This window comes from Crotalus tigris, unplaced genomic scaffold (assembly GCF_016545835.1).
Source record: "Crotalus tigris isolate CLP2741 ecotype Arizona unplaced genomic scaffold, ASM1654583v1 scf7180000017830.1249129, whole genome shotgun sequence".
NCBI lineage: Eukaryota > Metazoa > Chordata > Lepidosauria > Squamata > Viperidae > Crotalus > Crotalus tigris.
The window spans coordinates 235,739-250,747 of NW_024096659.1; the positions used below are offsets into that span (position 1 = coordinate 235,739).

Below are 15,009 nucleotides of genomic sequence, written 5' to 3' on the forward strand. Positions count from 1 at the left end.
TACCTGCACTCTCCCGCAGACAAACAAATCTCTTCTTTTGCTTCATTTCTAACCCTATTGATGAAAGGGGAGGGAGAGAGAAATCTTGACATTGTTACATTTGTAGAAGATGGTGGAGCTGCATGTGGTGACAACTAGGGCCGAATTTGGGAGAAAACTTCCTCCAAAGGGCAACCCGCAGACACAAAATGAAAGTGCCTTGAAAAAGGTGGGTTTTTGAGAAAAGGGCCGTTGGCTGCAGAGAATTCAGGCGAATGTAAATGAAAGAAAAGGGAGCCCTCTCCAAGCTGACATGGGTATCTCTGTTCTCGTCTTGCACCTGCTTGAACATCATTGCGGAGAGCGTGGATCCTACAATCACTATGACTAAGCGCTTGGTTCCCGTTAATGCGTTGGGTATTTCTATCGGAGGCGTGAATATTAATCCCAGCTCCAAAGAACGGTTGACGCTTCTCGCCTTTGTGTTTAGAAATAGCCACAAGCCCTGTGTCTCATTTGAAGCGAAAGCAGATTAGGCGGCTCACTTTCCTTAGAAGAAAAGGATTTGGGAACCCAGCGGGAGCTAGAAAGTCTAATCCATTTGCGGCGGCTACCGCAGGTTTTCTGCACGGGGTGCAAGCCTAACTTTGGCAGTGACCGGAAAATTACAAACAAGCGGGTCCAGGACCGGGAATTGCAAGTTAATGGGCTATCTGTCCTAAAATCCACGAATTCCACGTCGTCGGGTTAGCTATGTTTGACGTGTTTGCAGCGGTTCACAAAGCCCGGGCAAAAAGTGAGCTCTATATAAAATGCGTCGTTTTGTGTTTCCCTTATCCCTTTTCCAAGAAATCTTGTTTCTCCTCTCCGCGGATCACAGCTGTCGGGCTACCGGTTTGGAGAAGTGGCTTCGGCTGTTTGTGGCTTTCCTGCTTCCCCAAGACCCCTCCCTCCCTTTAGAAAACGCTTCTGCAAGGCACTGCAAGGGATCCACCGTGAAATTATTTTTGGACCACGCCGAGAAGGATCCTTTGGATGAAGCTTCACGTATTATTACTGCCAAGGCGGCTCACTTTTGGCTCACTTGGGAACCTCCGCTGTAACTGGTGGGGCTCATCAAACGACAGTCTCCGCCCCTTCTTCTTTTTCTGGAGCTCGACTCCGGGCGGTGTATTTTCTTCGCAACAAATATGGAAATCGTTTAGGGCACTTCTCTCCCCCCCCCTTTTCTACCCGCCTCGAGGTTTTCTGACGATCTCTCATCTAAATCCTTAACGCCGCAGAGCTTCCCATTGAAAAGCACATAGATCTGCCCAGTTGCTTCGTGGGGAAGGCTGCAAAAGGTTTGGTCATTTTTTCCACTGGGTTTTTCTTTTAACCTTATAGTTTTGGCTGTACCGGAGGGGCGGTGCGCTACTGGACTTTCTTTTCCTGTTTCGGCTTGTATATATTACTCTTTTCCTTCCGGCATCACCTTCGCAAGCAGCAGGTGGGGAGGATCATCAACATCACTCTCAGAAGCTACGGTTAGATCTCCCCCCCACCCCCACAACCGGCCCTGCCTTATTCGGCGGCTATTTCTCCTCGCTCACCCAGCCCCGCCCAGTTCCCTCCTCTGCCTCTCCCCCCCTCCTCCCCACGCGGCTCTTCTTTTTGCGTGGATGCCTCTGACGGCGGGCGAGACAAGAAGCGGCTGCAGGCTGGGAAACCCCTGTGCGTGAAAGCAGCCGCTATTGCGGACTTCGTCCTTGGCGCGCCTGCGGTGGAGACTGAGCGCAGAAGCGGCCGAGTGAAAAAAAAAAAGCAAGAGTTGAATCAGTTTCAGGAATCTGCCTCTTCCCGCTGCTGCTGCTGCGCTCAGGATCGCCGTCCCCAGCTCCGCCTCCTCTCCTCTGCGATCTCCCTCTCCCTCTCTCCCTTCGCAGCTCAGTCTCGGATTGTCCCTTGAGGGTGGAAGAAAAAGGGATCTCCGTCGAGAAAAAGAGGAACCGGGAGGACGAGGCTCACCATTTCCCTGCTACCTCCGGACTGAGGGAAAGGGATTATTCGCGACCGCCGGCGTAACGCTAAACTTTTATTGCAGTGTCGCCAGCCCGCCCCACTCTTGCTCTTGGATCCAGAAAGACTGCAGCGCGCAGAGGGAAGATCCTTCGCAGGTTGGCCATCTCTTGCTTGGGGGCAGACACTGAAGGGCGCTTGGAAGGCGGGGACGACACTCCAAGACTGCGCGGCCCTCCGGGATCCTCGCTCCCGATAGCTGCTTGAGAGATTCTCCGGGCTAAACGGCTTCTGGGTTCAAATGTGATTTTGCTTCTCTTTTCTCTCTCTCTCTCTCCCTTTCTGGTCCTACTACCCCGGCCGGAGGAGACTCACTTTTACTTCGGCTGGATGTGCTGCCACGAGGCGGGCGACGTGAGCTTGGCTAACTTTAAAGGGCTTCACCTTTAATAATAAGGATTGCGCGGCGCCCCCCCCCCCAAAGATGACTAGATCCCCTACGGGGTGAGCCCATTTTGCTCTCTCCTCTTCCCTTGTTCGTTCACCCCCCCCCCCGAGAAGCCCTTCTTCCCACTTTGGGACCTCGTCCCACTCGGGAACTGATGACAGGCCCATCCGGCTTCTTCCCTTTGGTGCGCCGTAATAACTCTAAAGGCCGGACGAGCTCGGCCTCCGAATTCTCTCCGAAATACTGGTTGCTGTGTGAAACTGGCGAGTGAAGCGAGAGGAGAGAAGCCCGCCTCCCTTCTGCGCCGGAGCCTGGGAGCTCCCTGTTGGCGGTCGTCGGCCGTCGCCCGGAGTCGAGCTTTTGCGTCTCTTTCTCCCTCGCCCTTCTTGGCCGGTTATGCAGACTCCCAGCGGCCGCGGCGGCCGCTACTAGCACCCGAAGCTGGCTGCTCCGGAGCCGAGCGGTGGAAATGGTCGCTCCTTGCCAAACGGCGGGGCGAGAGCGCGAGCGAGTGCAGAGGGGGGCGTCGAGCTTCTGGGTTGAGCGTGTGCCGCGCGCGTGGGCTCCCGGCTGCTCGGCTCTCCACCGTGGAAGCCCTCCCGTCTCTAGATGGAATTAGTGGAGAGCGAAGCCCCTTGTGTAAGGAACAGACATGATCCATGGACGCAGCTTGTTTCACAGTGAGTACCGCTTCCCCGTACCCGGGGTTGGACCGAGACCGCGCGCGATCTGACGGCGCTCGAGTCGGCCAACCCCCTCTTCACCTCCCCCTCCCCGCCGGGGAAAGGTGGTTGCAAACTAGGAGAAAGATCAGTTGCGGAAAAGCTTAATGGCGTAGGTGTAAATCTTACCCTGCTGTCGCTTCAGACACTTCCCCCCCCACACACACACTACCACTCATCGTCCCCACGGGATCGCGAATCGAGGGGCTGGACGCCCTGAAACCTTGAACAAACCGTGAGGGAACTCCTGGCTCTAGATCCGGGTTACGATCTAGAAGAATCCAGCCGGAGGCAAATCTGCCCCAACCCCATTTGCGGAAGGAGGAAGGGAGCCGATGGGGCTGAGAGACATTGCCTATTAAAACTCCCTTTTCACTTTTTTTTTTTTAACCCCCTTGTGCAGTTAAGCTAACGGAGGCTTTAAACCGCGCAAAAGTCGGTGCATTCTGGAATTTGGCCAATTCTGAGTAGGAGTAGGGGCTGATGCAGCCTATTTCCTTGCCCTCCTTGGGAATATCTTTCTCTGAAATTCACTGGAACTTACTTCTGTGTAACCAGGATGAAAACCAGAATGGCTCTGGTCCTTCCCCCCATCTTCATTTCTGTATGTTGATTGACTCCCAGGTAGGCGTGAGGGTGAGATTTTAACCAAATGAATGGTAAATATCCATCCCTGGAGCCAGCTGTCTAAATTAATCCAAACTCATCAATTACTGCCATTATTCAGGATTAAAACAAAAGTGCTGGATTTGAGTACTTCCTCCTTCAAGAAGCTCATTATTACATTTAACTGGATCGTGATTACTCTCAATTCTAAAGTTACAGTTTTCCTTAGGTTTCTTTCAGTATTTAAAATTCTCAAATCCTATGGTATAATCCTTTAATAATCTAAATGCTTTGACATGCTAGTGGAACTGGGAGAAATTTTTCATTTAATGGTACTTTTATGTCCAATTCAATAATAATTTACTAAACAAATTCAGAAATAATAACATCTTTATAACCCAGGTTAAATAATGAATTTAAATATGTTCAATAGGCATCTCAGCAAACATGGTACAGAACTGTCTCTAATACTTGATTTAGTTTTTTTTACTAAAAAGATTTATTTTTGAAGTGTCAGTGATGGACCCCTAGATAAAATTAAATTTGTTTTCAACTTATTTTTTCTGTTCTTACTGAATACAGTACAGATAGCATTATTAGTATATTGAAGGAAGATGTGAATCAAAAAGCTTAAAGGGAATGGGATGTGAAAATGGACACAGTACTATTCTTTAAAAGAAAACTCTGCTTTCAAAGCATAGTGAATGGATTTTTTGAGTCAGGATGGTAGGCAAGATGTTAATTTTCTCCTTTTCTATACAACTTTATTTGATGGAGGCCATAGAAAATAATCAGATGAAAGGAAAAGGGATTTAGCATTAATTCATTTCTAGTCAAGTGAAAATTAAGTTAAAAAGTTATCTGTAGTAAGAACCATCTGGTTAATATTCAAGTGCTCAGTAGCTAATAGGATTCATAATTTCTTCAATAATGTACAAATAGATTCATATATTAAACAGTATTAAGCCTATATGATTAAAATTAAATAATTCTGCCATTAAATTTAATGGGGTGTGTCCATATCTTTTAATTTACATCATATCAATGGTCATCCAAAGTGTATTGGTTATTACTATATCTATTTTTTCAGAAGTAGATGAAGCTTAGGGATAGCTTCCTGTCTTTGAATTATTGTAGTTATTATTTCAATAATTCTAATTCACAAATTTGGGGTTAAATTCTGTTAACACTTTGGAACAAACATGGTAGAACATTCTGCAAAGTAAACCTGCAAAGAATAGCATAGTATGATTAAGATATACAGTACATGATTCAATAACAAACTACTCACCAGTTTCTCTTACAAACATCTAAACAAATCTTATGTTATGTATATACACTGAATCAACTTTCATTACACAAACATAAACCTTCATTTAAATATCTGTGAAAGGAGCAAACGGATTCTCTGGATGTTTTGAGCTACAAATCCATGATGCTTATTGCTGTTGAAATTTCAAAACATTAAGAATGTAACAGGTTGACTACATGGCCTACAATTTGATTCCTATCAGTGGATGGAGTTAGGCATGAATAACTGACCACAAGTTTCCTACTTTAGTATAGAGGGATACATATTTTAATATTGTTTATGATTTTTTTCAGAAGGTAGCTTGAGTATCAGCAAGGATGTTTCCAGACAAGGTGCTAGATTATATTTATAGAATTTTGTTTATGACTTTCTTTGCTTTCTCACCTCATCTTCCTTCCTTTTCTTGCCACAAATCATTCATTAAGGAGAGAGAAGCAGAAGGGAGTAGGAAAGCTCAATGGCTTTTAATAGGTACTACAGAAAGTTCTCTGAAGTTCCCCAATTCATAGAATAAATTGTCAAAATCTGTGTTTGAAAGAACAATATATAAATCATATTTTTTTCTTTCTGATTTTGGAATTGTTGAGATACATGCTCAATTTGCCTATTTAAAAATAAAATTTAAATGCTTAATATATTCCATGGTGGCAGCTATTGTTCAGGAACAAGAAAATAAAATGACAACAGTAGACTTGAAGTATATTCCCTGCACCATGGCCTCTGTCTAAATACACAATTTTTCTCTTTCCTCTGCTTCTTAAATGTACTGATAACGATTTCAAAACCCGGAAATTTCTTTAAAATGTTTTGGCAATCCAAGATGAATAATGCATTTAGCTAATAGCAGACTTTTCCCTTACAGTATTTCTTATTAAATATATTTTTGACACCTTTTTGTTCAATCAATTTATTATACAGTGGTGTTTTTTTCAGAATATATTACTGACTTCCAAAACAAAACTTTTATTTCAAAGAAAAGTGGGTTATGTTGGTATTATGAAATATAAAATAAACAATATTTAACTCAGAATATCATGTTCTCTCAACTAAAGTTGTTTGACAACTAACTATGTTCACTGACTTGGGCCCACATAGGAAATTCCACAATATGAGGCTAAAAGCTCAAGGAATATAGTGTGAAGTTGGGTGGGCTTCAGAGTACAAAACTCACAAGGTCAGGGTTCAAGGTCTATAAGTGACCACTATGGGGAAACAGGTTTTAGAACTCTGGTGTTCCCATCCAAGATTAGTCACAATATTAAGTAGCTTACATGAGTCAAGAACAAAATATGCTATGATCCTAAGAGGTACAGAACATATGAGATAGGTTTTGAACTTTAGCAGCATATACCATATTTTGTATTTGTACACATATTTCTTGATTGGCACAGCTGATAAATGGGAAAAGGCAAAATTATGCTCAGTGAAGGCACATTTGAGATGTAACATGTCAGTGGACTCTAGATGTTAGAAAAGTAGGTTCATTATTATTATTTACTTAATTTTCTAAATACCCAGCTTGATTCCACTGTAAGTATATAACATAATGTTTTTGATGTCTGAAAAACATGGAATGCACAGAAACTTTTAAGACAGACATTTATTAATTGTATTCAAAAGCCTACTAGCTGGATGAAACAGAATTCAAGTGACTGTTTATTAAATCCATTAATTGGATGACCTTGAAGAAATACCAAAATGTAAACCAGAGAAAGAGTTAATCCATTCACAGGATTGTTACAAATTTTGATTTTAAATAAATTGTTAACGTTCTAGTTTGGAAAACTCAGTGTTAGGACTCCAGTTATTAGATTGCAACTCCAAGTCATAGTTATTTGCAGTAGAGGTAATTATGGATTGTATCTAGTGGAAAGCTGCATTCTGTACCAGCTGAATTTTCCATCATTTGTCTAATAGGACAGTCTAATGTAAAGCAAATATTGAATAAAACAGAAGAGACAATCCTATACTGAAGTGGGACAATCTCTTCTTTCTCAGCTTTTCTAGAGTGGAACTACTTTTAAGTAAAATGGTGTCTTCCTACTGCTAGCTATTGCTGATAGCCTAGCAGGCTACCATGGATGGTCACTCAGATTTTCAGCAGGACTAATATTGTGATATTGGATGGGGACATCGTCCAAAATTTGCCATAGTGAGTCATTTCCATAACAGCCTGGATTTAAACTTCATGGGGTCCAGACAACCCATTTCTTCCAGAGTTCTCTGTAACTGTTGTTCCACCTACTTCTTACAATCTTCTCCCAAAGGGAGATTAGAGAAGGGATGGTAGTGGTCCTACTTCACTGAGTCCAGGGCAAGCTTCTTGGGAAGAAAGTAAACCATTACCTTTTTCAGAGCAGCTGTTATCTCCCATCCCTATAGTGAAGTGTTGATTATTTCCTAGATCCAGGTCTATCTGTGTGCACATAACTGACATAGTTAATACCAAAAGCTCATAAAGTATCATCCAGTTTTGTTTTGTTTTTTTTTTTGTTTTTCAAATCTGCAGTGTAGTTTTATGCAGAAGTAAGTTCCATTGATTTTCCTGAGACTTATGCTATGAAAGTAGCATAGGATTGCAGCTCTGGCTGTATGCAGTATTTAAATGGTCTCACCTCAGTGTTTCTCTTATTGAATTCTGAGCAGTCATAAATCAAAGTGTCTCACACTTAAAAGATAAGTCTATTTATTCCTGTTGCTATCTACAGTAGCTTTTACTATGTAGCCACTCTGATTAGGATTACTATGTTCTTACGAAAATAAGTTGCAGCCACGCAACAAATACAGTATGTTCTTTCTTTAGCATTTTCTACTTTGGATTAAGATTAAGGATAGGGTTGACCTAACTAATTTGTCATTTCAACTAATATGTTTTTATTTTCCAGTTGTAGCAAGTTTTATCATCCTACACTGGGCTGGGGCAACAAAAAAAGGAGCAGGTATGTTTTTAGAAGAAAATATTCCTATGAGCTGATTTTATTTACAAATGATTAAAACTTAAAATGATTTACATTTTTCTCAAACAATTTAGTGATGGGGTGATTGTAGTGCTTAGTGTGCTGAACAGGTTTAAAGCAGGCTATGACAATTAATATTGAAAACACATATCTTATTTCCAACTATAGACCAGCACTGAACTATGTTAACCAAAAGTTAATGAATAAATTTTCTGAATTCCAATGCACCTGCAGGTCTAGCAGGTCTGTTTTGGCCTCCTGTTTGAATCAGGAGGCCAAAACAGGTAAAATAAAATCCTACAAATTGGATCCTAAAATAAGAGTATCATTTTAATCACATCCTGGCCAACAATTATATGAAGTTGGTAAACTTAGAAACATATGGTTACATTTATGGAATCAATGAATTTCAAGCTCAGAAGAATAAAGTGACCTAGTACAAAGAGAAGAGAATACTGTATTTGTAGCTTATGGTTGAACTCTGGAGTCCTTGGTACTGTCTGAGCTTGGTTATTTGCTTGCAGACATTTCTGTAAAAAAGATGGATTGGTGACATTGCAAACATTTATGCTTCTTGGCTTGGAAATGTGAATGAACAGGTGCTGCTGCTACTTTCAAATGCAAAACAAGCATTACATCTCAACGGTTCCTTTCTGGCAGAGAATACAAATGGAATTCATAATTCACAGATAACTTTTTTTTAAAATAATGATATTAGTAGTTGACTGAAATATAAAGTAATAGTAACAAGAATTTTCTGGTCTGATTCACAAATTTCACTGAGCCAAATCTTGTTCCACAAAAGTTTATGGAGGAAACAATAGATTGGTTTAGAACAGTGGTTCTCAACCTGTGGGTCGGGACCCCATTTGGGGTTGAACGACCATTTCACGGGGGTCGCCAAACAACGCAATCCGCCATTTTCCCCCCTTTTCCTTAGCTGTGCTACTCCCTTTTATTCTATTGGCTTTTGAAAGCCAATAGAATAGACTCTCTTGAATAGAGTCTAATTCTATTGGCTTTCAAAAGCCAATAGGAATTGTCCAGGCTGTCTCTGCCCTGCTGAGCCCACCAAAATTCCCATTCTGCAAACGGTGCTGCAAGTTGTCTGCAGTGAAGGCGAGCTGTCTGGAAGTTTCCACCCCTCCCTGCTGAGCAACTACTAAAAATGTAAGTAAAAGAGGGCCAGGGGTGGGAGGTGGGAGGCCGGCGGGCGCAGGGAGGGTTGCTGGCGCGCGTGGGGCCCGGCGGGTGCCTTACCTCCCTTGGGCTGGGCTAGCTGGTGGCCCAGCCGGTGGTCGGCCTGCGCCATCGCTGCCGCTTGCCAGTTATGCCTCGGCCGGTGCAGGGGGCGGCACCACGCATATGCGGCGCTCCCAGGCAGGGAAAGTCCTCGACTTACAACCAGTTGGGTAGTCCTCGACTTATGACCGGTTGGGGTCGCGGCATTAAAAAGGTTGAGAACCACTAATTTAGAACATATGCTCAACTATAAAGCCTATTTTGCAAAGTCTGGGTTTATAATGCACAATTAAAACAAAACGTACCATATTCTGGATTAATGTGAGAAGTGAACTCAGCCAACTTCAAATTTGATTACTGTATAATCAATATCCCATATAAGCTCATCTAAAAAGTAGATTCCTAAAGATAGGATTGTTGAAAAATGATTCTGACAGAATTAAAAATTACAAACATATACAAATATGAAGCTTTCTTAACAAATAATAGAAAAAATAATTTTCATGTTTGATACTATTTTAGAACATTTAGAATCCTAAATATTTAATGTAATTCTGATTAAATATAAATCATAGATCTATTAAATATAGCTAGTCAAATTTCTACCTCAACCCAAAGAAAAAAAGAAAGGTAAATACTTAAAAGATAAATAGCTATAGATAGTCCTCAGAATGCAACAGCAATTAGAACTAGGACTGCTGTTGCTAATTGATCCATTAGTAAAGTGTGAATCACATGACTTCACCCCCCTAGAAACAGCAGTCCCAGCATTCTGTTGCCACCATTAAGCAAGGACTTCATGGCTTATTAAGGCCCACATGTGGACACAATTTTTGATTTCCTGTCAGCTTCTGTATTGGCTTTGCTTGTGGGAAGCTGGCAGGTAATGTCAGAAACTGGACATAACCACAAGCTAGGGGCAGAAGGCTCAGATCACAATTTACATAATTTGGGAATGTTGCGACGGCCAGAACTTCAAGGATATGCCATAAGTCTACCTTGTGGTCAGTGCCGTCACAAGTTTGAATGGTGGCTGAATAGGTTGTAACTAAAGGACCACTTGTATAAAACTTGAAAGTAAGTAAACTCATCTTCCTTTCCTGTCTACAAATACAAGCTGGAACAAGAAGGGATGAATTACCTTCATTACTTAATGCCTGAGCATATTTTGAGTAGTTTCTTTTCCTATGTGTATTTATCTAGTACTACCGCCACACCTAACAGAGTTAACTAGATTACTAGTCAGAATATTGTTAAGTATGTTAGAAAATGTTTTACTGTATTTAAGATATGTCCACAGCTTTCCCATGATTAACTATAATTAACCTGGAAAGAGTTCTTTTTGACAACCCATGTTTCCTGTAGGATTTTTAGGAATTGAATTTTTTTACGTGCTGTGGAGTTTTCCAGCATACTGACATCAGATATACATATCTACCCATTTCCTGGATCTTCTCTTTCACTCTTTTTGAAGACAGGGATAATTTCTTTTTCCTTTTTTGTCTTCTGGCATTTCGTGTTTTGCAGGTTTTCCTAAATACAAAATGCAATCTGAGAATCTATGAGCAGTTTCCTTTAGTGCCTAGGATGTCATTCATTTGGAATAAAAGAAATGAACTTATTCAAACGTTCTTAGATACTCCCTAAAATTTTCTCTGTCAATCACCCCATGCTTGCTTAATGGAAACAGATCCTTTTCTGAGAGAAAAAAAATACATTACCTCTGAACATATCTACCCATTTCTTACACAATCAGTTTTCTGCTCCTTTTTAAATTGCATATATGTAAAGACAACTTTTTCTGACCATCACTTTTAATCTTTGCAATTCTGGGTTTTTTGTCTCTGCCTTTCTTTCATAATTACTCTTTCTTTCCCCTTCTCATTTTTTTTTTTGATTGCTTATAAGCTTTTTGTGCAGCTGCATGGGCTTTCTTTATTTCCCCCTTTCCTCTCTAATTGGAATTTTTTATGATTGCATATTTAATACTTCCTTTTTTAGAAGTTTTTTTTAGAAACTTCCATTAATATCAAACTTTTATTCTATTAATTTTTCATGCAAGAACAGTCTATTATCATTTTTTCTGAATTTATTGAAATCACCTTTCCCTGCAGCCCAAGGACTATGTTTTTCACTTCATTTTATATTTCTTAAGTCAGATGCTCCACTATCATACGGTTGCCTCCCCCAATAAATCCTTTCATATTACTAACTATTTTTTCCTATTGGTTAAATCACATTACATCAAATCAAAGAAATCCAATTGCTTTCTTCTTTTTATATCCTGTAACCAAAACCAAACAGGATTTTCCTGGAAATCCATCTGTAGCAATTGCATCTTACCAGATAACATTGTGATTAAATCTCCTCATTACCATTACAACATTCTCTCATTTGATTTTGGAAAATGTCATCCATAGCTTTTCCTGATTGGATGGTTGGTAATCAGATCAGATCCTTTCAGCAGTGTTGCCATGCCATTTGGGGCAATTTTATATAGGTAGAGCTATTTTTTTAATTATAATGCAATTCCTTCTTTAACATGCAATGGTTCCAGTTTCTGGAGTATGATGAACCCTTGATACTTTGTTATATGTGATAGTATTAGTAACTGCTGCTTCAAATTGATTTTTTTTTTAGAAATACCATAACTTTGCACCTGTTATACATGCACACTACTGTTTTCGTGCAAAAAAATAAGGCTATAACTATATAGCATTCTATCCTTTATTCTTGCAGATTCTATCATTGTTATTATTGTTTTAAAATTCTGTTTGATATCTTGTATTTCTTTATAGCTGATAGAAGAAAATATTTGTTAAGCTGTGGGGTCCTTGGTGCTCTCTGAGCTTGGTGGTTTTCTTGAGACGTTTCATTATCAAACTAGGTAATATCATCAGTGTTAGCACTGATGATATTACCTAGTTTTGTAATGAATGCAAGAAAACAACCAAGCTCGGAGAGAACCAAATACCTCAAATTCCTTTGAAGTGCCCTTTCTGGTAGTCAGTATAATTTTGACTGCCCTATCAGGCTCTACTGTCACACTTTTGTTTAATGTCTCAAAGCATTTCCAAAAGTTTAGGTTTGGAATTTCTCCTCTCTGGTGTAACTATGGAAAAAGAAGACCTCATCTTTGGGGTTGGATTAATAAACTCAGATTCTGACCCTATGCTATAAGTAGGAAGTTATAGCAGGCTACAGGTGAAAGCAAGTGATTGCACATTATGTATTTAAGCCAAAGCATGATCTCATCTTTCTTTCCCCCCCTTCTTTTCCAGAAAAGCAAAGCAGTTCAGAAGGACAGAAGACAGTTCAGTGTGGAGTGTGGACAAAATACACAGAAGGAGGTATTTTCACTTCCCCGAATTATCCCAACAAATATCCTCCTGACAGAGAATGTGTCTATATTATAGAAGGTAATCTAATACATTCCTTTCTCTCTCTCTCTCTCTCTCTTTTCATTGTTGTACCTTTGGCAATGATTATTAAACTTAACCATTTCAAAATGACCTTTATCTAGTAAAAATGTATAAACATTCTTTTTTGAGAGGGACATCACTATGTTCTATGGCTGCTTCTGTCTTGTTTTTTCCAGTGCACTAGTAGCACCTTCATATTTGAACAAGGAGCCAGTTTGATATAGTGGCTTAGATGCTGCACTTTAGACCTGGGGGGAGGTGTCTTTGAATTCTAGTCCTCCCATAGACATGAAAACCAGTTGGGTGACTTTGAGCCAATCACTGTTTTGTTGTGGGGAAAATTGTGGGGAAAATTTGGGACAGGGACATTAACTAAGCAATTCCAATAGAGGAGAGTATATATAGCACAGTGGAGTTCTTGACGCTTCCTGGAGTTGATTGATTGCTTGCAGACATGACCAGCTTACTTGTACTGGTAATGTTGCCTTGTTGGGTCATGAGATATCTGTAAGCAAACACAACCAAACTCAGCACCAAGAACTCTATTATGTATACCAATTTGATCAACATTAAAGGCTGCTTTAAATAAATCATATCATAAGGAAAGAGCTACATAAGAAAGCTTTTGGCTCTTTTTTCAGTTTATCTTCCTCTGCTAAAAGCACTAGGGACTTCAGGTCAGAAAAACTATTGATACAATCATAGATCTTGAAGTACTGTGGCAGGTTAGCATCTTCTATTCAGGGGAATTGCTCACTTTTGCATGCACATGTTGGCTTTGATCTCCCAGTCGTTTGTGCCATATCAAAGGCAAAGTCTCTGTAATACCCTCCATTTAGTCTTAGAAAATAAGATTTTATTTTGAGAGTTACTTTTCAGAGGGTTAGGCTACCATCCAGTATATTTCTTTATTCCTCCTTGCTGCTGGGGGTGAAATTACAAGACTTATTTGCTAGTACCTGAGTTGTGAAAAAAATGGAAGTGAAGAAAGAAAACTTTGTATTCATAGAAAATGCATACGTTTCTGAAACAGTCTGTAGAAGCTTGCAAGCTGATAATTAAATAGAAAGCATTCTCTTCCATTTTTAGACTCAGTAATTTGACAATAAGATTAATGCTGTTGCACATCATTCTAATTTTTGTAGTCTTTTTTGAGTTATAAGAAACAGGATGTTTCATAATATGGTTAGACTTTTGGCAATATTTCAGAATTGTTGGCAGCAAATCCAGGTCAGTCACAAAGTATATCAACAGGAAGTTGCAGCCAAATCATTCTTTGTAAGAACTGTGTTTGTATGATGTTCACATTGGATAGTTCCGGGGTTGCTAAAACATTTAAACTATTTTTTTAAATGTGATATATAGCATTATTTTTCCTTACATAGACTGCTTTAAACTCCTTATACTGATATCATTACAAAATAGAGGCCCCTAATAGATTGGAAGCTACATATAATTATCAGAAAATCATGTTTTTTATAATACTTATTCTTTTACATTTGTTGACATCATGATGGAGGTTTGTTAATTAAAAAGTCAAAGAGCTTGGGTTCTAACTTCAGACTGTTGCAAAAAAAAAGAATTTAATTCTATCCATTGTAGCTAATTAAATTGTATCAAAATGGATTTTTATTGCTGTTTTAGATTTTAAGATTGATTTGGCAATGAAGTATTTTAAATCCAAATTCCTTTTATTAGGCTGCTTGCTGCTAACTAATGGGAGTTATCAAGGATTATTCCAGTCCATTTGTGTGATATTGGCTCCCAGTTACGCAGAAAAGATGTTTAGATCAATCTTTCATTTCCAGACATTCTGTTAAAATGAAATAGATTTATTTTTTTTTGCTTAGCTTCAGCTGTCAGCTACATGAAATTACAGGCTGGTAAGAATTAAAGCCTTAATTGTATGGGCCTCTTTCATTGCCTCTATTCCTCTGCTTCTTGTTAGAACCCCAAGTCTTTTTAAGCAGATGTAAAACCTCAAGGCAGCACTTCTATAAGATAATTAGATGAAAAAGATGACAAGACATGCCGGCATTAAGCAATCTTTTCCATGTTATTAGGACTCTTTGAAGAAAGGTAATTAGAACCTAAATTAAAAAGATTGCTAAGAGTTCAAGTAGTAAAAGCTCATTGCAGAACAGCTGTGACCCATGACCACTGTAGTTTGCAACATTTTTTTGCATATTTGCTTTTACTATTGCTGGAGAGATAAGAAAAGAAGAAACTATCTCATATTTTTTCTGAGATGACACTTGCAATATGGCCAGTGGAATGGATGAATAAATATGAATAGATAAGCGTTGGTGTAAGTGTGTGTTTG

General features: G+C 39.8%; 1 protein-coding gene across 2 annotated transcripts in view; it reads left to right on the plus strand.

Annotated features, from left to right (window-relative positions):
• Nucleotides 1-1,633: 1,633 nt before the first annotated feature.
• Nucleotides 1,634-15,009, plus strand: part of NETO1 (neuropilin and tolloid like 1) — a 77,534-nt gene continuing 64,158 nt past the window's right edge. Inside the window, exons 1-3 of one of the 2 annotated variants that reach the window (XR_005556662.1) lie at nt 1,634-3,105; nt 7,951-8,004; nt 12,546-12,683. Coding sequence is in view for 1 of the 2 variants with exons in the window: in XM_039342972.1 (XP_039198906.1) it covers nt 3,078-3,105; nt 7,951-8,004; nt 12,546-12,683 (220 nt within the window). In the remaining variant the exon portion in view is untranslated. The remainder of the gene's footprint in view (nt 3,106-7,950; nt 8,005-12,545; nt 12,684-15,009) is intronic. The other variant, XM_039342972.1, reaches the window with a different exon arrangement.